Below are 23,999 nucleotides of genomic sequence, written 5' to 3'. Positions count from 1 at the left end.
CAAAAGAGGCAGAAAAGAAAATAACACATCTATGTGCTGCAAGCATAACTTATTTTTCTCTATTAAGACATAAGCCCTACTCATCAGCATCATCTTTTCCAAAATACAAAATCATTCTTCACCAAATCGGTGTCTTAATTTTGTCAATTGTAATTCCTCATGCCCTGCTTACCCATGATTTCACATTACATATGAGTTACTGTTACCAAACACACATTTCACACAATTCACAGTCCCAGTAATTTGGTTATAAAATGCATCTGAATCTGAGTCTATTCAATACATTTCCCGTTTCTCTCAGATTTTATTACATATCATGTTGAATGCACTTTCTACTTTTTCTGAACATAAAACATACACTATATATTCCAGCTGAAATGTCATGCATACATATCAGATGACCATTTTGTTAAAGAAATAGTTCACCCAAAAATGAAAATTTGCTGGAAATTTACTTACTCTCAGGTCATCCAATATGTAAATATGTATGTAAGTTTGTTTCTTCATCAGAACAGATCTGAAGAAACTTAGCATTACATAATTTGCTAAACAATGGGTCCTCTGTAGTGAATGGGTGCCATCAGAATGAGAGTCAGAACAGATGATAATTATAATATTAATATATTCTTATAAGTAATCTACACAACTCAAATAAACAAATTCACTACTGAGATGTTAATTAATTTCAATCCGTTCCAATATCTATCCATAATATTGCTTTCTGCAGGGAAAAATTCATTGTCTGAAACAGAAGAGAAATACGCACAGAACAGGCATCATGTACAAGCAAAAACATTCCAAAACAGTTCTACATTTTTAATGTGAAAGGACAACAGGGAATACATTTTTAAAGGTTTAAAGTTAAAATGACTATTTGATTAACTGGAGTCGTATTCTGGATTATTGTGATGTTTCTATCAGTTGTTTAGGCTCTCATTCTGATGGCACCCATTCACTGCAGTGAATACATTGATGGGCAAGTAATGTATTGATAAATTTCTCTAAATCTGTTCCGATGAAGAAACAAACTTGCCTACATCTTGGGTAGCCTAAGGATACATACATTTTCAGCAAATATTTATTTTTGAGTGAACTGTTTCTTTAAGAACATCTAAAATGTTTAATGGCGAATGAATACAGCACTAGGCTATAACCAAGACTTGTCACAGCACTTTCTATTATTGCTCTTTTGTTAGTTTTGATTGCTTCTGTTGTCTTCATTTGTAATAGCTTTGGATAAAAGCATCTGTTCAATCACTAAATGTTCATTTAAATGAATAAGATTATTTCATAGTGCTGTAAATCAAAGATAAAAATAAAGCAAAATATCAAAACAAATACAAATCTGAATAAATGCCAAAGATAAATGACCAAATGACACTGAGAATATCTAAATAATAAATGAAAGCATAGCTGATTACAATAAAATATTTTCACACAAACATCTAGAGCAACATTATTTCTAGTTGCAAATGAGCAAGTCCCCATTATTATTTAGCTGATGAATCCCACAGGAATAACCAGTTTGCTAAACATTTATTTATAATGTCTAATGACCATCATTAAGCTTCATTTTAATTTGCAATATGGTCTAGTGTTATCTGACTCCCAAAATATCTCCTCTAACAGCTCCCTTCACATTTTGAGGGCATTCACAGATAAAGCTCAGTGGGGCTGCTGGGGTATTTATTTTTAGAGGGTCTATCAGCATCCTTTGGATGTGGCAGAGGATTGACAGGACAAGTGTGGCCAGCTGGACGAAGGAAGGAGGTCCTGGATCTAGACGGCGCACCCCCACCCGCCGACCCAGCATTCCAATGAATAGAGAGATAGAGGCGTTCTCGCTTCCTCCCGCCCCCTTTTGCTCTCCCCACACCATGTGCTCATGGCCCATGGGGTGTGTGTCTGCGCTCACCTTTCAGAACTGACTGCAGGCAGACTGGGCCACGGAGGAGGACTGAACATCCAGGGATGGGACAATACTATTGAAAGAAACTAAGAACCAAGAAACACTAACGAGAGACACAGAAACAACCAAATAAAAATGGTCACAGAGGAGGTAGTGGTGACCCTGTCAGGAGGTGCACCGTGGGGTTTCCGATTACAAGGAGGAGCTGAGCACCAGAAACCCCTCCAAGTGGCAAAGGTAAGGGGACAGTTAGATGGTGAATAATGGGTCTCTTTTATTTTAATGAATTAAATTTCCAAATTAAATTATTCCGACTTGAGCAATATGAGTACATATTTTACATAATACATAATTGAACTATGATGTGATTTTGTGATTTTACAAATATATAATATAAATGTATATGTAAGTATATTCTAATGTAGTTTATATTCTAATGTAATTTACTTGTCATGCAAATATCTAATTTGTAAAATCACATCGTCTAATATGAACAATTATTTTTAAATGTAACTTATGTAAAATTTACATTTTCTTTACTTTTTTTATTATTTAATTAATATATTAATCAAATTTGTCAGTGTCTATTGCATTTAATGTGCGCCTGGTCTGACTTAGCTGAGCAGATGTGTTTGTTGAACACGTGTCAGTGAGGAATGTAAATGTAAAAGCCATCAAGAGTATAATGTTATTGAGGACATTTCCTGTTAAAGACTCAAATGGCACATTCTAGCATGTGTAAAAATGTGCTTGTCATATATCACTTTTGGGCCCTTTTAATTACAGTATTATTGCATGTTTTTATTGTAGTTAAAATATAGCACCTACTTATCTCATATTTAATAAGGGCAAACATTAATAAGATAATACTGTCAAGTCAAAATTCCCCTACAGGCCAGAGAGCACTTATTTTATCTGTTGATAAATGCTGTTCAAGAGCTATTTGGCACGCATTACTGCTCTATATAGATAAACCTGCTAGGCTTCATAGTGCATCTCTTCACTCTTATCTAATTGACAGCTTTTGTTTAGCGTCCTCTGGAATCCAGATATTTCAAAGAAGGATTCTCACACAGTTCTGTATAAATGAGGATGTTATTTCAGGACTGAGTAGAATCACAGCCACAGTGTCTACTTATAAGCACAGTATGCCCCATTTGTTAAGTGACAACTGTGTGCAATGCATTTTCCCTGATCTAAGGGCTATTTTGGAGTGGTGAGCAATGCCAGAGACGGTCTGCTCTACTCTTTCCATGTTCTGAAGGAAAAGATATCCATCACAGAGAGATGGCCCTGACTTTTTTATTCAGAGAAATATATTTTTTGCTTGGAAAAAAATGTTTGTCCAGCAGCAGGGCGTTTCTCGTCTTTCCTTTCAAGGTCACCTCTGCAGACTTTCATCTGTTTCCATTTGTGGTGTGGCCTTTTTTTCCATGACCATCTCTACTTTTAATTGAGCTATTCTGATCCACAGGGCTCTCTGATAGCTTCTTCTAATCCTGACATCTAGAACGACCTCAGTGACACTTGCTCAGCAAGCAAAATGGTCTGGCAATGTTTTGAAAATGCCTGAAGATGAACAGCACGTCCTCATAATACCTGTTTGTAGTATTTATAATGTAAATGCATTCATACTTCCATTCAGTCCTTTGCTATCTGACACAATACACATTGACTTAATTTACTATATTAGTACTAAATTAGACAGTCTCACTTCTCAAAAACATGCAGTTTTAAGCTAAATCTATTGAGACTTAGTGACAACTGACTCTTTACAATAGCCGAGCACTTTATTTAGGCTTTGTGGACAACACATGGTGAATTCATGACATGCCCCGGTTCAGGTCTGCCAAGAGGCAACAGCTGCCCTGGTACCAGCTGCACATGTTGTTCCCCCTTTTTGCATTCTCAGACCATTTGATCGTCAATAAAAAGAAGGTGAATGGGCCCGGCTTTCATCTATTTTCTTCCATCTACAAATTTTTGTTACCAGTGTTAACACCACTTGTTGTTTTTAATGGTCTTCATAGCATTTACTTTTGTCTACAACTTGCACATACAAAAAGCGTTTTTAAAAATTAGATGTTACATAAAACAAAATAGTCTGAGCTGCTCTGAGCTAAAATAATCCCTTTAGGCCTTTGTAAGGGAATATAAATCTATGCTTTGGGCTAGTGAAAACATTATTCCAGTCCCTTAGAACAGTTCATTTATAAAGTGCCTTTGGACAAAGACAGGAATGCGGCCAGACTTTTAGCTTGGTGAAGTGTTGGTGAAGTGAGTGTCGAAACAGCGCTCTCATATTTGACAGATGACCTCAAAAAGGCTGTACTCTCAAGGAGATGGTATTTGAAGATGGGCATAAAGCCATAGTGACTCTCTTTAAACATACTTTAGCTTCATCCCTCTTCATCCCTACTCAAAACCAACAGGATGAGGCCTAACAAATCTTTAATCTGACACTGAACTTATTTGAATCCCAGTTAATCCCAGTTGATTCTATGCTTATTCAGAACAATTTAATTTAATATATGATATGAATATATTATTCTTTGAACATGTATGTGATGTGTTTTAAGGCAAAAAATAAAAAATAAAATACATACAAAAATAGATTCTGAATAAGTTCAGTCTTGTGTGTCTTTGGTCATTTTGTGAGTCATTGAATCATTCATTTAACCGATTTGTTGCAAACATTTTTTTTTTATAATAAGCTTATACCAAGGGCTATATGCTTCTGAATCATAGCGTTCAGATTAAGCTTATACCAAGGGCTATATGCTTCTGAATCACAGCGTTCAGATATATTATTGCTTTCAAGTTTAGTGAATACATATAATGATTCACAAATTCATTTAAAAATATATTAATGAGTGAAACACCTCTAGTGGTGAGCACCCAAAAATGACAATTCTGTCATTAATTACTCATCCAAGACTTTCGTTCATCTTCAAAGCACAAATGAAGGTATTTTTGATGAAATCCGAGATCTTTCTGACCCTGCATAGAATGCAACACAACTGACACGTTCAAGGCCAAGAAATGTAGTAAGGGCATTGTTAAATAGTCTATGTGACATCAGTGCTTCAAACGTAATTTCATGAAGCATAAGATTATGGTTGAACCACTGATGTCAAATGGACTATTTAAACGATGTCTTTACTACGTTTTTGGGCCTTGAACGTGGTAGTTCTGTTGCTGTCTATGCAGGGTCAGAAAGCTCTGAGATTTCATCAAAAATATCTTAATTTATGTTTCAAAGATGACCGAATGTCTTATGGGTTTGGAATGACATGAGGGTGAGTATATAATGAAAAAAAATTCATTTTTGGGTGAACTAACCCTTTAAGGTGTAATAAAGGTTTATGTATTTTACCCATGAAAAGTAGCCAGTGATAATATAGTCCAGCACTGGAAAGTCCACAACTATGACGTGAGACCATCACTTGCCACTCGGAAATACAGATAACCCACTGACTTATAAGTAACAGTATGAAGAGTGAACCAGAGTGTGATAAGCTTAAATTCACATGCAATAAATTTGACTCATACTAACCGATTACTATACTTAACTAAACTGATATTCACAGGCGATGCAATCTTAATAAACAAATAAATCATGGCTAGAAATGTGTGTGCTTTATATCCACCTTATTTTACAATGTGGAAATAGACTTTTTTTCACCTTAGGATTCATTAGTAAAAACTAAACTAGAAGAATAACTACAGTAAAAACAAACAGTACAGTAAATACAGTAAATAAGTGTTTATAATAATGACAATATATCAAGCAGCATACTGTAGTTTTTTTTTTACAGTTAAAAATAAATAGAAGCGGGTGACACAGAAAGCCTTGCACATTTAAATAAGGTAAAAAATAAGCTATTAATTTATCTTCTCTCACTGCAACTCATCGACACAAAGTTTGTACTGAAGTTGTCTCCCCCTGCTGTTGAAGGTGAGAAAGCGCAGTAAAGCCTGCAGGGCTGGGCTCAGAGAGACTGATGAGCTGGTGTCAATTAATGATGTATCCTGTGGAACACTATCCCATGCTGAGGCTATGAATCTGATTGATAGTGGCAGAGGAACCCTCCATCTGCGAATTAAAAGGTCAGACTGAGACATCATTATCACGAGGAGTTGTTAGTCATGCTATAAAATTTATACTCAAGATAATCACTGTGCTTTCCATTCAGGGCCCCAGCTGCATATCAGTCAGTGGTGCTCCTGGGTCGGGCCCCCTCCCCGCGTATTGATAAGGAGTACCAGGCAGCCTTGAGAGCCCTGTCGCCTCCACTTACCTCTAAACGGTCCAGTGTCAACAGAGCGTCGCTCATGTCTCCCACCGGTGGCCTCGAGTGGATAACGTCCCCTCCAGAAAGCGAGGCTTACTACGGTGAGACAGACAGTGACGCAGATGTGGTGGCACAAGAGAGGCAGCGTAGACAGAGACGACGAAGCCCCAGTAGCTCTCCTGCCAAGAGTCCTGGCCAAGCCTCACCCCAAGAGGAGGAGACTTCAGAAATGAGCGGCTATGAGAGCGCCCAGGATGTCAGCACGTACCCTCAAGCACAGAGCTGGCCTGTATCTGATCTAGAGGGAATGGGGACTCAGCAACAGTGTGTTATGCCTGGGGTGGCCCGCAGAGAGGTGGTCTACCAGCACCCACAGGCTGAATGGTTGCACCAAGCTGAAAATTCCTCTGAGAATTCTGACCAAAGTCCATCAGGAGCTGCTGAAGTGGACAGTGGCTTCCAGGAGCCCCCCACTATCCCACCTCCACTTGTTTCTCCAGAGCGGGCAAAAGAGGCTCTCATGCTTGCGCCTCACAGACAGATGGTACCCATGGTGGGCCCTGTGGACAACCCAGTTGATGAAGAACTCACAGTAACGTATATGGACAAGGCTAAGCAAGCTAGTGAGTACCAATCATCTTTTTCGAATATCACAAAAGTCTTTTTTGAAAAAACTATTTTATTTTTATATATAAAATATATTTATATATAATATAAATTATATCAATATAAATATATACATAAATATTTTCAAAATATATACTGTATGTGTGTGTTAAATTAAACAGTTAAATGAAATTTATGCATTTAGCAGACGCTTTTATCCAAAGCGACTTACAGTGAATTCAGGCTATCAATTTTTACCTATTATATTTATTACATAATAAATATACACAGTAGACACACATTTATTATATAAACAAAACTTTTATTTTGGATGCAAAAAACTATATTTTAAAGATAATATAAAGATAAAGATAAGTGTATAAAGATAAAGATAAGCTCAGCATTTCTGAACCTATATCTCTTTCTGTCATTACCTCATACATTATTTCTGGACTGTGTTAAATTTAACCTTTGGACATCCACTTGATAGAAGTCAATCAGGAAGGAGTGTGGTTCAGTGATATTTGATGAAATTAAGGCAGAAGTCAGTCTATTAATTTCTGCATACTGTGTGTTGACCCTTAAAATTGATTTTCTTGAGTAAGGGCACACAGGTTTTTTTTTATTTTTTATGAATAAGTCTGGTCACAAAGTAACTGATTTGCCATAGTTCGCAAGTTTAGAATTATGGTACAAATGAGTGATCTGTGTTCATGGATTGAACAGAAAAACAAACATGACCAGAGTAGTTTCATTCATAAACAAATTACTCATATCCAGCGGCTTTTTTAATTAATCGTTTAAAATTAATCACAAACACCAAAGTTCCATTTGAATCAGTCTGACAAATTATTAACAGAATGAACTGACTGAAAATATTGATATATTTTATATAATATATTCAGTTATGTTCATCTTGAAATATAGTACATTTTGCGTTTTTAAGACTCGTGAAATTTGAATGTGTAGAATCATTAATATCTGGTTGTTCTTATGACAAATTGTAGTTAAACATACATATTGCTTCATTGGTTAGCACAGAGCCTAAGAACAGGATATGTTTCAATGGGAAATAATCATACGCATGTAGTTTGGGATTTGAAATGGAGCACGTGTAAATTTTGGTGATGGGGGTTCCTCATGTCCCCCTGTTCAGGGTTTAATTGGGCAGGGGAAGGGGCTGGACTCAAGTGAGCAAAAGACTAAATTTGTCCCTTGACTCAACTACAACTAAAACACAGGCCTCTGTTGCATGCTGGGAAAGGCATGTCCAGTTGCTGTCCAGTGTCAGTGATATTTCATTCTCTCCATTTAAACGGTTGAGTCTGTGCTAATAATATGATTTTAAGAGCTAATAATGATCTCCATTTGTTACACAAACATATTCTTTACATGTAGTTTATCTCCCCTGTATGACATAAATCAATAGTTATCAACCCTTTTGATTCCAAGGCCCCACTTTGTAAATATTTGAAGACCCTACATTTTAGAATGATATTTACTTCTGGTACTTCTGTTGTAGGTGGTTCTGCAACTTGATTGATTGATTTATTTTTTTAATTAGTTTTAAGGCCCGTTCACACCAAGCACGATAACTATAAAGATAACGATAAAGATATAGTTCTAAAAACCGTTCTCAATATTAAAGAATAGCGGAGTCCATACCACAACTATAACGATAAAGGCAAAGAGAAACGATATAGTTTGAATCACTTTCAGAACGATTTTTTTTTCTGATGAACGATGAAAAACATTGCCAACCAATCAGAATCAATCCTGCTGTAACGAGCTCGAGAATTTAAAGCAGCAGACGCGCGTCCGCTTAGAATACATCGTTCGCTGGTGTGGACGCTAATATTGTTATCTTTATAGTTATCTTTATAGTTATCATTCTTGGTGTGAACGGGCCTTTAGTCATATCTATTTGTACTGAAGAAAACTGCTGATTTTTACTCAGTACCATATGGCTTGAGTCACTAGGAAATGATCTGAAAGCTTATCCTTCTCAAAGGTTAACAATCTGACCTTAAATATGAGATACACACAGGTGTCAGTGTGATGTAGTTAATGATATGATGAGGATTAGGAGTCTGTTTTTCACATTTCTTCTTATAGCAAGATGAACACATATTGGAAACTTCTTAGGAGTCAAACAATATATCTTGTGTCTGTAGCTGATGGGGTGTTAATTCCCCTCTCGAAAGCATTTGGGAAGGCTTTCTCCTCAACTTATGACACCCAGCTGACAGTCAGTTTGAAGGTCACTTTGCTTTCCAAGACTGATGGGACATTTTGAGGATCGTGTAAATAAACAGTTTTCTGTGTTTAATTCTGTATCTCCATTGGGAATTCTGAACTTCTAGAACTCTTGTTTGTGAATTCTCTCATGTGCGTATCACTGAGGCTAGAGACATTATTGCAGTGAGGATAAGGGTCCATGACAGCTGCTCTTCTCTGTCACTGTTAGTGGTGAAATTACAGAATAAGCCAGGGCATTCAGACAGCCTTGGTAAGAAGAGAAGACAAAGTGTGCACACCTGTTATTGTGACAGCACAGTGGGAGGTCGAAAGAGCACAGTACAAAATATAGTGAATGTGCCGATCAGCAGCTGATATTATTTATCTGTCTCTCAGAAAAATGCGGAGAAAATATTTCAGTGTGCCACAACTGTGGTAACTGGCTGATACTTGTCAAAATGGGGTTTTGAAGTAAAAAAGCAAGAGATATAATTGACTGTTTAATACTGTTCAATCATGATAAAGAGGTTGACCTTTAGTCAAATGTTGCCTCCAAAGTCTCAAAGAGTCTGATTGGCAGTACTTGCTTCAGAGTCAAAGTAGATTTAAAGTCATTGTGGTGTGGTTGGAGATGCCAGCGTGATCCCATATGACGTTCAGCTTAAGCTAGCCTATCCAGGAAGAGGCAGAGGTGTGCCCAAACAGGTGGGAAATGTCCGTTAGCTCTGTTCACCGACCAAAATAGCTTGAATGACATAATGGGGTTTCTTTGGGCCTGTGACAGGGTCTTTAAAAGGCCTGACCTCAGGCTATGGACTGGTTGATTTCGTACCAATGTGGGCAGATCACCCAAGTATTGTTGGCTGTGCTCCACTGATGTGTTTTTGTGTGTCCTGCCAGTAAGGCTGGCTTGGGAACACAGTTTTTATGCTGAACAACATGAGAAGCCTCACATTACCTGGAGAAGAACATGAAGGACACATCTATGCAGGTAGAGTCCTGATAGCTTCTGTAAAGCTTCAGAGTGATAGGGGCTTGTTTTCTGTCTAAATGATCCAACACTGAGGTTAAAATGAGAAAGGTGAGACAAGGTGATGGATAGCACAGAGGTATTATTTACATGATCTCGGATTTACAAAGATCAGTTTTGATATGTGTTTGTGTAAGTTAGTTTTACTTGTATTTTTGATTTATTGAAAACTAAACTATACATTTTTACATGTTTTGTTGCTAACAGGTTTGTAAGGGTTAACCTCTGTTTTTTGTCATGACTAGATAATTAGAAGTCTGGACAGATAATTATAATCAAAAGCACATTTATATCTTCGTTTGGAGATTTTATTTATGAATTTTATATTATATTATAGATTTTATATTTTGAATTTTATGCTTCATAATTTTATCCAATGTGGAGGATGTTTTGAGGTCCTCAAGATTAGAAAGAGAAAATCTTAGCAATAATGCTATAGTCTTGAGGTTTTCATTTTTAGTTTTGGATTGTTTTTATAGAAATAGCCGATTCCGTTACCCTGTCTTTTAATATAGATCCTGGACCCCCAGGGTTTACTAGCTCAAGCTGTTAGAATGTGATGGGCTATTTGTAGAGAAGGATGAGCTCAGTAATTTACCATGAGCATGTTGGTGCCAGATATTTCAGCATCTAACTCATTGCATTATAGTGTCTAATATCAGAGCTATTCTGACTCAACTAGAAAATGTGTTCCAATCATTACAATGCCAGCTTGATTTATTAACGTTGTAACTTTGTTTTGATGACTTTATATGTGACTTTATGTTTGATGTTGCCCATTCATCACCAAAGGCACTGTTATATAAAAGTCATAGGTGTCACTTTATAGATTTGTTCATTCAAGGCCTGCTAACAGGCCTGTTCATTCCTTAATGCAGAATAGAAAACAATTGGCATCCAGTGATTCTCATATTAAGAAGCAGTATTAATAAACTTGAAATACATAATAAATGTGCACCATCATTATGTTTAAGTGATTTAAAATGTGATATTACAACTAATATTACTGGTTTATGTAATGACCTTGAAAGTATTTCTCGCTGATTGATATACACATTATCCTTTTTTCCGTAGAGCTACACAGAGGTGAGAGTTCACAAGATAAGCAGGTGAAGGAGGCCCGTTCCAAATGCAGAACCATTGCTTCGCTCTTGACAGATGCTCCTAACCCTCATTCTAAAGGTGTGCTTATGTTCAAAAAGCGACGCCAGCGTGCCAAGAAGTATACTCTCACCTGCTTTGGAAGTGTAGACGGAGAAAGCTATAGTAACACAGAGGGAGAAACGGAGGACGAAAGCCTGTTTCCTGGGAGTGAATCTGAGCTTGACGAGGACGGTTTTTCTGCTGCACCAGACCCTACCTGGGACAGTGGTTACCTGGACGTTCTAGACAAGAGAACTTCAGCGTGTGTTGTGCCCGACAGAGATGCAGAGATTAGCCCAGGCCTAAACGCCACTTCAGGTAAAGGAGCCCAGCTTTTTGAACAACAGAGGAAAAGAGCAGAAGAACATACGTCAAACCTGGTTACACCCACTGCTTTTTCCATGCCACAGCATCAGGCAGACTCAAGCCTGACCTATACCCCAGTTACTCCAGTCACACCCGTAACATCTCATAGTACCAGTATGGTAAATGGGGAACCTTTGGTAGTGAGCAGGAAAAGCGTTGTGTTGTCCTCGCCAGGCCAGACGCCTATGCCATCAATGGCAGGAGCATTACCAGAGCAAGCAGACTTATCGGCTCCCAGCTCAGTACACAACAGGACTGCCAGGCCATTTGCCCCTGGCTGTGTCAGCCATCGTGCAGCAACTGCTCCAGTAGTCTTCAGGCCCAGCCTTTCCAAAAAGGTTGGATCACAGGCTCAGGCTGTGTCTGTGGCAAATATCCCAGTTTCCTTCTCCCCTGCTGGCTCGGAGGGGAAGAAAGCTATTTCTACAACATCACTGTATATCCCTGCTAGACCAGCCACCTACAATGGTCCTTCCTCTGTAATCTCTCCATCCTCAATCACTTCAGGTCCATTTTCTCCTCCCCCTTCAAATGCTCCACTCTACTCCCCAACCTATTCCAGCACCTCAGCGACTTTTTCTCCAACATCTTCTCACGTAACATCTTTGAGTTCCCCTTCTGGTATGGCTCAACCGTACTCTTCTCCCCAAACACAGGCAATGCCACTCAGTCCTCCATACCATCATGCGGTTTCTGCTCAATATCAGCCACCTCCACCAGTTCATATGCCAACACAGCCTTTCTCTCCCCCGCTCACAAATGCCCCAGGTTTTCCCAATTCCCCTAACCCTGCATCTGTCCATGCCTTTGCTCCTGCTACACCAAATGTGCAATCCTCCCTAGCACACAGAGTCTCCTTCAACCCATACATCTCTGTTGCATCCACTACTCCAGAAACACCAAATGCACCAGTTGCCCAGCAGTACTCTCTCTCTAACTCCACTGATGGGATCTCTTCTCGAGAGCAGCGGGTCTCAGTCCCTGCTGGCCGTACAGGCATCCTGCAGGAGGCTCGTCGCAGTGGATCCAAGAAACCAATGTTCACTGCTAAAGAGGAGAAGAAGGCTCCATCTTACAATCCTGAGCTACTGTCTCTGGTGCAGAACTTGGATGACAGGTCCCGTTTGGGTGCAGAGGCTGGGTTTGAGTCTGGCCCTGAAGAAGATTTTCTCAACCTGGGTGCAGAGGCTTGCAATTTCATGCAGGCACAGAGATACAAGATGCCACCAGCAGTGGCTCCTAAACCAGCTCATCAAGCTCCTGAGATGTCCCAGATGCAAGGTAAAGGTGCGGAGCTGTTTGCACGCAGACAGAGTCGCATGGACCGATACGTGGTGGATAAACAGCCCAAATCTCCAGCGCATCCTCGTGATCCTTCTCCTACACCCTCCCTCCCAGCTCAGTGGAAATACTCTCCAAACATCCGAGCCCCACCACCCATTAATTATAATCCACTGCTGTCACCTTCTTGTCCTCCAGTGGCCCAGCGTGGCACCAAGGTTAATGATGCAGCTAAAGTTGGGGTTAAAACAGTGCCTGGCCAACACAAACAGGGTATAAAGGCTCTTGACTTTGTGAGCAGGCAGCCATACCAGCTCAACTCATCTTTGTTCAGTTATGGAGGTGGAGTGCCTCAAAACACTGCCACTTATCAGCAGCAGCAGAATGGTGTTGGCTTGACAGGTAATTCCCTTAACGCACCGAAGCAAGTGCCTGTCAAAGCAAGCCACGTGTATGAAATCAAACGTTTCTCAACACCTACTCCCATGTCTGCACCCACATCTCTGACACCTACTGTAATCGTTCCCCGCTCTGCCACAACTCTCGGTGAGCCGATGTGGCACAGTAATGTCACTTCTCCGCCTCCTGTTGCTCCGAGACCTGCAGCACCATTCTCACCACCACCTCCTGCCCCCACAGCAGCCCTGCCTGCTCTCCCCAAAATATCCACTGCCCCTGTGCCCAATTCATTGCACATCCCACAACCCACTCCTGGGCAGGCCTACACCCCATTCCAAGAAGCCAAGCAGTTTAAGAGCGCCCCTGAGCTGAGTCCCCTGTCTGCTGGTGTGCGATCCTCAGGGTCTGGGAGCATCCAGAACCTACGGGTACCCAGACCCCGCTTCAGTACATCAAGCATGGGTCTGCAACCGAATGTGTGGAGGCCCGGCTCTATACATTACTGAGAGCCCACTGACAGTAATTACCACCCTGGGCAAGAGTACAAGAGTGCTTGAGCTCTGTTCTGCTAAATACATTTTTAGTCTACAGTAATATGAAAAAAAACATCAGTCAAAGATATATATTTTTTGCATGTTCATTATTTTCAGTCACTTCATACAAGTACACAGTTATTTTAAAATAGAGTATGCATATATCTGTATATGTATTATTCAGTTTCATCAGAATGTTGAGATACTTATGTACTTTCCACACAACTTTGATTCATGTTTCTACTTCAGTTCTCATCCCATTTATTTTACACCAAATGAACATGTTTAACCCACAGACAGAATTGCAAAGTCACTACTTGTGAGAGCAACTAAATCAAATAATGGCATTCATGTCTAACAATAATCAGTTTTGACATTATGTTCTGGGGGCACAAGGAAGATAAGTGATAATAATCGATTGTGTTGTTATTTTTTTTCCCTTGGGGCCATAAGGATGGAGTGATAAAGGGTAAGTAAACTATATATATATATATATATATATATATATATATATATATATATATATATATATATATATATATATATATGTGTGTATGTATGTATGTATATTACAGAATTAATCTGTGACAGAAGATAATGGATGTAAAAGTGGTATAAGATGTTCTAAGATACGGATTTGCCCGAGTTCTATTAAAGTCTCAGTGATAGAGAGATGAAAGAAGTGTACAAAGAATGTGACAGTGGCCTGAAATGAAAAAAAAAGAAAAATCTTCAAGTGGAGAGATGGTACAAATCACCCCCTTGCTCTAATCTTGCTCTTCAATTGCTATCTCTTCTGGCCTCTGCCATGCCCTTTACTTGTGATGTTATCCACCCTTTATCTCTCTAAACATCTTGAATTTGGACTCCAGGCCTGTGTTTGTGTAGAGCGTTGCACAAAAGCCTTTGCTTCTTGTTTGCTGAGGTTCAGTATGGATGCTTGATGCATGTGCTCAATTTGTTATCATAATGCTGCGTATGCCAAGGTTTTGACTGAGCATTTAGAAAGGCATGTGAATTGTGCTGGGGCTTTTTCACACGACAGCTGAAAAAATACACTAGATGACAAATTCTGAAAGCGCTGCTTTATCTTTATGACATATTATGCAAATGTGACACCTAACCACTTTCCCTGGTGCTTGCACTCATTGTGAATGATGCTTTTGACAAACAGGTATGACATTCATTTCAATAACTTGTGTGAGCAATTCAACTGCATTTGTGAAATTGTACATGCCTAGCTGAACTTTTCTTGCATTGCTTTTTATGAGAAAATACCCAATGGCCTTGTTGGGATGAAATAACATCAAATGGTGGGTACCATTTCTCTACTAAGGATAAGAAGGTTGATCGGCTGTAAAGCTATAATGTACCTTGTTGTCAAGTAGAAAGTGGAAGGTATGGCTATGGGAGGTATGAAGCAAGATATAAAACTGATATAAAATTTAAAAAGCAACAATAAAGGAAAGGAAAGTGCCTTTTTCATTTTTTTGGGCAGTTAGATAGTGTTATACACTAAAATTTAAATGTTGTACTGTTTGTACTAATCGGTTTGTCAGAATGTATGTCATGCTTCTAAAAAGCATTTTTAAAGCTTTAATTCTTTAGTAAATGTGTTACGTTTGTGTTAAATATTCTGAAAACACTGTAATTATATTCAAACAACTACATTTAGTGCTTTGTGTTATTTGAAGTTGAAGTCTGAAATATATGTACAATGCAAATGTGAGAAAATGGAAAGTTTAAGTTGGAAATATGTGTAAAATGCGAATGTGAGAAAATGGAAAGTAATGGATTACTGAATTATTGGGTTCAGGGACTGGGATTATGTGAACGAATTCCTACTGTATGAGTTAATGTAGAGCAATTAAAATAAATGTAGAAATGACAGCTGCTGATGTTTGTGTTCTATTTTCTCTTTTGTTGTGGTGATTTCGTAGCTCTCAGGTATAGGCTAGAATAATCTACTGATATTTTATATATATATATATATATAAAACGACCATCATATAATGGCCATGTTCACTGTTTTAAATAATATATTTAGTTTCTTCTATGCTGAAGGAGCTGTAGTAATCTCAACACCCTCTGAGTGGCGCTGTTGGACGATATTAAAAATGAAGTAGTTCCACCGAATAAAAGGCTTGTTCTAACTTATACAATTTTCCAAAGAGTGCGCAGAGCAAGTAATACTTTTATGCTTATAATATATATATATATATATATATATATATATATATATATATATATATATATATATATATATATATATACTTTATGTATATTTATCATGTAAAATGAATCGTATTTTTATGGCTATATTCAAGAGGTGGGTTCTTAGAGGCAGTATTGTTGTGAACAACTTTACACAGATTAGCTTTGGCATTGTAATCTTACCTGCGCTCATAAGGTGAACTGCCTTCTGACCCTCTGGTCTATAGCGCGTACCCCACGATCATGTCACATATCAGGTGCTAACTTTAGCTACAAGTCTGTGTTTCCGTCGTGAGCCTCATTCTTTCACCCTTCAGACGCCCTGCTGGTGATTACCAGTACTGCAGGTGCTCCTCTCAGAGATGCATTTCCTGACACAGTGATTTGTGATATGTTGTACCAAGAAAGTTCTGTTGACATGCGCTTCTTTAAAAGAGGTACACTGTCTTATTTTCAGTATGACACGGAAATGAGTGTGAAAGCCTCTCTCTGTGTGCCAAATTAGAGTTTACTGTCCAGACTCTACATTTGTAAAGTGCAAACTGTAAATAACCTCGACTCATCTTCAGGTGCAATATGTCTTCATTCTGGATGTCTGTCAAATACATCATTACCTGAGTGTGCTTCTCAAAGTGGGAACCCGGACACAATACCATTATGAATACAGAATAAAAGGGTATGATTTTAACCATTATTCCAAATCAAAAACAAAAAGTGTAAACAATACTACACTAAAGCTATTGACAAAGTAAACATTATATGTGACCCTGGACCACAGAAGCAGTCATAAGGTTATTTTTTTTTAAAATTGAGATTCATACATCATCTGAAAGCTGAATAAATAAGCTTTCAATTAATGTAGGTCAATATTTGGCTGAGATACGACTATTTAAAATGCAAAGGGTGCAAAAAATAACAAAATAAAAATCGCCTTTAAAGTTAAATGAAGTCCTCTGCAGTTCACATTACTAATCAAAAATCAAATTTTCATATAGTGTAAAATTTACAAAATATCTTCATGGAACATGAGTTTCACTTAATATCCTAATGATTTTTGGCATAAAAGTAAAATCGACAATTTTGACCCATACAATATATTGTTGGCTATTGCTACAAATATTCTTGTGCTCCAGGGTCACCAATGAGTGGCTGCAATGTTAATAAAATATTGCATTCATAACTAGAACATTATTCACACAAATTTAAATAAGCTTCAATGTTAACTGCAAAAAAGTTTTTCAAAATAAGTTGAAAGTGCAATGTTTAAGAATAGTTTAGTTCATGTTTATGAACTGAATTCAATATTTAGTAAAAAAAATGCCAATACACAATCTCAAAAAATAAGTGACTGAAATAAGAAAAGGGACTTAATACATCTTTTTACAAGTCCTCTCTGGAAACATCTTGCTCTTCGATGCTCTATATTTAGACCAAAAATATCTGCAAGAAAAGTATCTCCTCACCATCAGCTCGGTCTGTCCCTGTGCTGTCTGTACACTGAACTACACCCCCTCCCCGCTCCCCAAAGACCTCCTGTCCCAAACTCTGCTAGGATTTCACTCTTCCTGGGATGTAGAAGAGAGCAGTAGTTGGTGGAATCCTAGCCAACCCTAAGTAACAGGAATAACCTCAACAGTTCTCCTGGGAACCGTGATTTGATTTGTTTTCTGAAACATTGATTCTTTGGTCACAGGTAAGAGGGATCATTGTGCTGTTTGGCTGATTGCACAAGGAGAAACTCAGGTGATAAAATATTATAATGAGCTCTTAATTTGGGCAGGCTGGTACTGAGGGGTTAGAGTATGTCGAAATGATTTATTGTTTGCAAACTATAAAAATATATGTTGTTCTTGGATAGAGCCGCAGCTAGCTGCATATCATAAATCACACAGATCTTATAAACACTGATATAGTGCTGGATCTTCTTCACATAAACATATAAAAATGCTAATCTAATTATACAGAAACACACATACATAACTTTCACTTTTTCCTATGTAAATGTATGTATGTCATTGTTAAATGTGAGGTCCTTATGGAATTATTATTATTTATTTATTTACTTTTATTTTTGGAAGTTCAAATGCAGAAATGTTTTCTCACAGCTCCTCAGAAATCTGTTTAATATGCTGTTCAAACTACTTAAGGCTTACCATTGCAACGCTTCAGCAGGACATTTGAGGAATTTGCTGACCAGTTGAACACGGTGGATTTATTTAGTGTGCTAAAACAAAAATACCCCTCTTTGCAACAAGAGACTGGTGTCTGTATTGGAATTTAAAGTTTTACAAATTGACTGTAATTTAAGAATACATTATATGTTGTTAATATTATCAGAATTAATTGGACACTTTAAATATTCAGGCAAAAACATTCATCAGGAATAGAATGTCATACTAGAAAAAATACAATTAATTAACAACTGTTGTTGTTTATGTCTTCCTAGTTTTACTTAATCTTAAAAATTTAGATATCAAAAATAGACTAAACATAAAATAACACAAAATAAAAAATCTAATATTTATATAAAACTTAAACATAGGAGAGCTTTCTTTCTTTCTTTCTTTCCTTCTTTCTTTCTTTCTTTCTTTCTTTCTTCTTATTTATTTTTTTCGATTTTAATGCAAAAAGGGTAAAGTGAGACTCCTGGGGTAAAATAAGAATTGGTGTGGAAGACCCCTTGTGGCACGCTGTTGGCTGGTCTTTTTTAATAATTTAATGTATCATTTGATCATAATGTAATCATTTGAATTCATTGAGAAATAGTGTTCATAATTTTATTACATTTTTATTAAATATAAATGATTAAAAATGATATCAGATGCTTTTCATATATTCTTGGCTAGTGTTACCCTTTTATTTTATCATTCTGATTTTCTTTAATATTATTTTGGGTAATGTATGATCATGTAAAACTCACACCTATATTACAATTTGTCAGTAAATGCACCTGCCATTTTCCCCCATCTTCCCCAACCGGTTTATTTCAGATTTAATTTCCTCCCTCAGATTGCAGCAATGCCTGTCTCTGGAACACCTGCTCCAACCAACAAGAGGAAGAAGCCTTCAAGAATCATCACAGACTTCTCAAACATCTCACAACATGGTCAGTGGTGTCTCTTTGTGTTACACATACACATTTGTAGTGAAAATCCACGCACCAGGGACATAAAACTGGAAGAACGCTCACTTGTGATATTCTGTGATGACCAGATGAGTGTTGTAAATGTCAAACGTAATTACCAAAGCCCTCACTAGTGTCCGATGTCAACATAAAGAGCCAGAAATGCCAAACAACCTCCAGGCTTTCGATAACTTTCTCGGAAGTGTAAATCCCCCACTGAGGAACATTTAATTGATTGGTACTGTATGTTGAAGCAGAGGCACAGAAAGAAAGAATATACACACTCTGCATAAACACATATTGCAACCGACTTTAATGAGTGTCTGGGTCTCAGCTTCTAAGAATAGTCACAGTTTGAATTGTTTTTTAATGCACTGTCATTAGATTCAGAGAAATTTCACATTTGAAGTAGACCAGCATGTTATAATGTTCTTGTTTGTGTCGGACTCGGAGTCATGGGCTATCAATTACCACAGTTTGAGGAGCTGTTGCAATGCAATTACACATTGCAGCTTTGATACCTCGGTCATATGAAGACCAGTGTAATGAGCGGTTAGTCTGTTGGCCAATTATTCTGCTAAGGAGAGCAAAATCTCAAAGACATTGTAAAACCCTGTGTCTTCACAGCTCTCTTCTAATGAGCAGCTCAGTTATTAGGTGCCGTGTATTCATTTGTCTTTGTGTGAAGGCATGTTTAGTGAACTAGTTTCTCCCACTTCATCTGCTTGGCAGTGTACTCATAATGGGCAGTTTGTTTACAGAACAACATTCTTGCGGTTTGTGATTCAGAGCCAGATAAATTAACAGCAAAATTATTGCCAATATGAAGAGCTGTTCAGCAGAGATTTCAAGCCACTTAACTTCCAATAATTTCACTTCAGTCTGTCTCAGCAGATTGTCACGCATACACATATTGGGACAAATATACAGTGTTTTTCATAATGTGTTCATACAAACACTTAATTCCAGTCTTCAAATGTGATTTTTAATGTTTGTATCACTCCACTCATCCATGTTTGTGTATTCTAGACTAGACATACTATTCTTTTAGTACTACTGTATACTCTTTCTGAGGGTTACATCGATGCACCAGTAGGTGGTGACAAGTTTCATGAATGAGTCATTGAATCATTCATTGAACAGATTTAAAACACACTTGTGTCCGTATATCCCTACATATCTACTATATAGGTAAAAAAAGGTTTTAGAAACATCTGAATATTCTCTTTTGTTGTTTGATTAAGATGAATGACACAAAGCAGGAATATTAGACTGCTGTCACTTTAAGAGCTGCCAGATCCAATATGCTGTTACACACGTGTTTTCATTCGCAGCTGTTTGCTTTCACTTAAGACCTAAATTACTGTGTTTACGAGGATACTTGCAAAGATGGGCATTCTGACACATACAAGTTTGTGTTTTTAACTATTCAAAGCATATAGAGAGGTAAAATAACTCATGACAGTGCTCAGAAACTCTGTCTCTCAGACAGTGTGCACATATAGCAAAATAAGATCTATTTCACTGCTGATTACATTTCAGTGGCTTAAAGTCACATTTTTAAATTGCATTGTTTAAAAATGTGTGCAAACGATAAGTTTTCATGTACACGTGAGTGTGTAACTGATAGAGATGATATCCTGATGAGGATAAGCATAAGCTGGTTAGGTATGTTTTGAAGCATGGCTGCTGGTTTGAGCTGGTTAAAGCTGGTCCTTAGCTGGTCATGAGCTGGTTCAAGCTGGTCAAGTGCTTGTCCTAAGATCCAGGAACTAGTTGCTTAGGATCAGCTTAGGACCAGCACATGACCTGCTAAGGACCAGCTTAAACCAGCACACCACCAGCTAAGAACCAGTTTAAACCAGCTCAAACCAGCAGCCATTCTTCAAAACATACCTAACCAGCATATGCTGTTTTTTTTCAAAAGCGTAGTAAAAAATCTTTACCAGTTAATATATTTCTACTGGTAAATTGTATCTACCAGTATATCACCCACACCTTATTCCATACTATTTATACTACATAGAATATACTTTTATATATAATGGTCACAAAGTAATTACTTGTTCACTATGTGACTGAATCATTCATTAAACCATATTGTTTTACAAGACTCATTCATTGATTATTGTGTTGCTCTGAGACACACAAGTTGATTTTTCTTTGACTCCAGATGGAGGTTTAAGTAACTAACAATAATGTGTCACTTGTCAATATTAAGTTTTTGATTATTGAACTATTTATTTGAAAACAACACTGCTGTTTGTCCGAATATTTGCACAGCTGTTAAAAGCTTAACCATGGCCCTCAATTTGCTCTGTATAACTTATAAAAAAGATTCAAAGTCTCTGAATGTGCATACTGCTTTGTTCTTTATTTTTCGCAATTCCCAAAGCTCACCCACAAACACACACTCTCACACACATACTGCTGAAGCTGGGCCAAGGATCTGATTAACAAGGTAATGCAAGCAGTGCTCAGCACAGCATCCTTCTCTTTGGTGTCAGATGTGGCTTGACTCCAGGTTTAATAGCTGATATTAAAGTTGAGAAGGAATATAATTAAACTGAAAGAGTACAGGGCTTCTATATATAATAGATAAGACCCCTAAAAAAAACTAAAACTGCTTTTAGAGTCTAGGAAATGTTTAGTGCTGCCCATTCTATCTATATGTCAAAGTCATTTGAATGACTTTGAAATGGAATTGTGTTAATTCTGATTGAATATTCCTTTTTCCTTCCCAAAAACACTTATCTTGACCAGACCAGCAAGATGAGGATGCTGAAGCTGCTGAACTGGACTTGGGGACCAAAATCAAAGCCCCTAAAGAAGTGATGTTGGAGGAGCTGTCCCTCATGAAGAACAAAGGCTCCAAAATGTTCAAGATGAGACAGGAGAGGGTGGAGAAATTCATCGTCAGTGATGAGAACCTGGTCAGCAAAAGAGGCATGAGAAAAGCAAAAGCTTTGACAGGAAATAGAGGTTTATAGTGGGATTCAGTTGGATCCAACACATAGCCAAAGGGTCTTCTCAAAAGCTGAAAGGATTTGTTTTGGAATAATGAACACCATAATACTTTATTGCATGGCTGCATTTTATATAACTAAAAGAAGTAGTGATTTGAGTTGTGAGAAATTTTTGAGAGAATTGTTGAGAAGAAAGAGAATTTCACATTTTCTTTAAATACTCTACTAACTACATACAAGTTTAAACAAGGTTAAACAAACAGTTTACAGCATATTAGAATGATCCTCTTTTTGTTTCTCATGCCTTTGTAGCTAAACCTTCAGATTCTGGCTCCTTCTCTGGGATGTGAAATGACTGCTCCACCTGAACCCTCTCCCAATCCAGAGCCACCTCAAGGTAAATCTCACCTTAGATGAGTTTATGCAATATTTATTACAGCATGGAAAGAGTTTTTTCTGTTCTTCTATAGCAGAGGAAGTAAATGATGAGGCAGAGAAGGAAAAGAGACAGCGTGAGTATGTAAGAACATATGTATCACCATGGGAACGTGCTATGAAAGATGATGAGGAACTTAAAGAAACCATGAAGTTGAAAATGCCAGGGCCCCAAGTTCACAAGGAGCTTCCCAAGTACAAGAGTTTCAACAGGTAGTACTAATATAATTGTATTAAATTTATGAGACAAAAAAAAAACTATATATATATTACATCTTCTTGTTCGTTATATCCAAAAGAACTGCTCTACCCTTTGGAGGATTTGAGAAGGCATCTCGTCTTGTCACCTTTGAGCAACCAGAGATCAAGGATGAGGAGCCGCAGCCAGTGTCTGTGTTGCAGTATAACATTTGCTGTCGGCCTTCTTTCAACCGCACTCCCATCGGCTGGACATGCAATGAGGAGCACAGCCACATCCACATGGAGATGGAAAACATCCCCTTTGATGGAGAGACTGATGACCTCTAAGAAACCTGCCCATCATATATAAACAACACAGACATGTATAAATATACACAAAAAACAACATAAATATTCTAACATGAAGGCCAGGTACACATGCGTAAGCACATACACAGACCAGCAAACAGGGACCTTATGCACTCACCCCCCAAAACTATGACTTATTCATATTTGCAAGAGAATAGAATCATCTTTGCCCTTTCTCCCATTGTTTTGTGTGCTGTTTTCTTTGGAAACCCATCACTGCATGTTGTGATTAGCTAGTTCATATGTTACCAGACACATTATATGCCTAATTGACTGCACTGGTATTTATGATAGAAATATACACACATACACATCTAAATAATAGGCAAAAAATTATCAAGCACTAAAATAAACATTTATCCCTAAACAGAATATGGTCTGGTTTCTTATATAAGGAAGCAATCTGTCTGTGTAGTCTACTAATAACATTTTTCATCTTTGTTCAGCAGCTGGTCCTTACATTCTTAAGAATTGGATTTTTCCACAAATAGAGTTCAAATGATGTTACTTTACTCAAAAAACAAACAAATACAAAAATATATTTATTTATATGAAATAGCTTTTAGCTAAAATCACCAAAGCATGAAAAGTAAGCCTAATTTAATAATAATAATAATAATAATAAAAATTATGACGTTTGATTGTGCTATCATTTGGGTTTTTCTTTCTCATTTTCTACTGTATTTAACTTTTTAAATAATATAATAATAAATTAGTGATAGCTTAGTTTAGGCTAAATGTGCAGCAATTGTTTGGAATTATAACAATAATTGTATTTAGTAATAAAACAGAAGATATATCTTTAACTTTATTGTATGTTTAACTTGTCCAGAGGTGGACAAATATCTTTTTTTCTTTCAAAGTTAATAAGCATGTCCTTCGACTGATACTTTGCTGAAAATGTACAAAAT

The 23,999-nt window shown here is 37.5% G+C and overlaps 2 protein-coding genes across 3 annotated transcripts; both read left to right on the top strand.

Annotated features, from left to right (window-relative positions):
• Positions 1-1,869: 1,869 nt before the first annotated feature.
• LOC132122263 (synaptopodin 2-like protein) lies at positions 1,870-14,306 on the top strand. The gene is made up of 4 exons (XM_059532313.1): positions 1,870-2,146; positions 5,868-6,019; positions 6,106-6,827; positions 11,153-14,306. The coding sequence occupies exons 1-4, from the start codon at positions 2,045-2,047 to the stop codon at positions 13,771-13,773; spliced, it is 3,597 nt and encodes a 1,198-aa protein (XP_059388296.1). The 5' UTR covers positions 1,870-2,044; the 3' UTR covers positions 13,774-14,306.
• Positions 14,307-17,534: 3,228 nt separating this feature from the next.
• LOC132121778 (myozenin-1-like) lies at positions 17,535-23,460 on the top strand. 2 transcript variants are annotated; one of them, XM_059531530.1, is made up of 6 exons: positions 17,535-17,757; positions 19,024-19,120; positions 21,902-22,071; positions 22,417-22,501; positions 22,575-22,752; positions 22,839-23,460. In XM_059531530.1, the coding sequence occupies exons 2-6, from the start codon at positions 19,033-19,035 to the stop codon at positions 23,065-23,067; spliced, it is 750 nt and encodes a 249-aa protein (XP_059387513.1). In that variant the 5' UTR covers positions 17,535-17,757; positions 19,024-19,032; the 3' UTR covers positions 23,068-23,460. The 2 variants fall into 2 exon arrangements, with proteins under 2 accessions (XP_059387513.1, XP_059387512.1); XM_059531529.1 differs by having other exon boundaries at positions 17,538-17,707.
• The last annotated feature ends 539 nt before the right edge of the window (positions 23,461-23,999 follow it).

This window comes from Carassius carassius, chromosome 40, assembly GCF_963082965.1.
Source record: "Carassius carassius chromosome 40, fCarCar2.1, whole genome shotgun sequence".
Classification (NCBI taxonomy): domain Eukaryota; kingdom Metazoa; phylum Chordata; class Actinopteri; order Cypriniformes; family Cyprinidae; genus Carassius; species Carassius carassius.
Note: the sequence above shows the minus strand (reverse complement) of the source record. Positions and strands in the feature narration are given on the sequence as shown.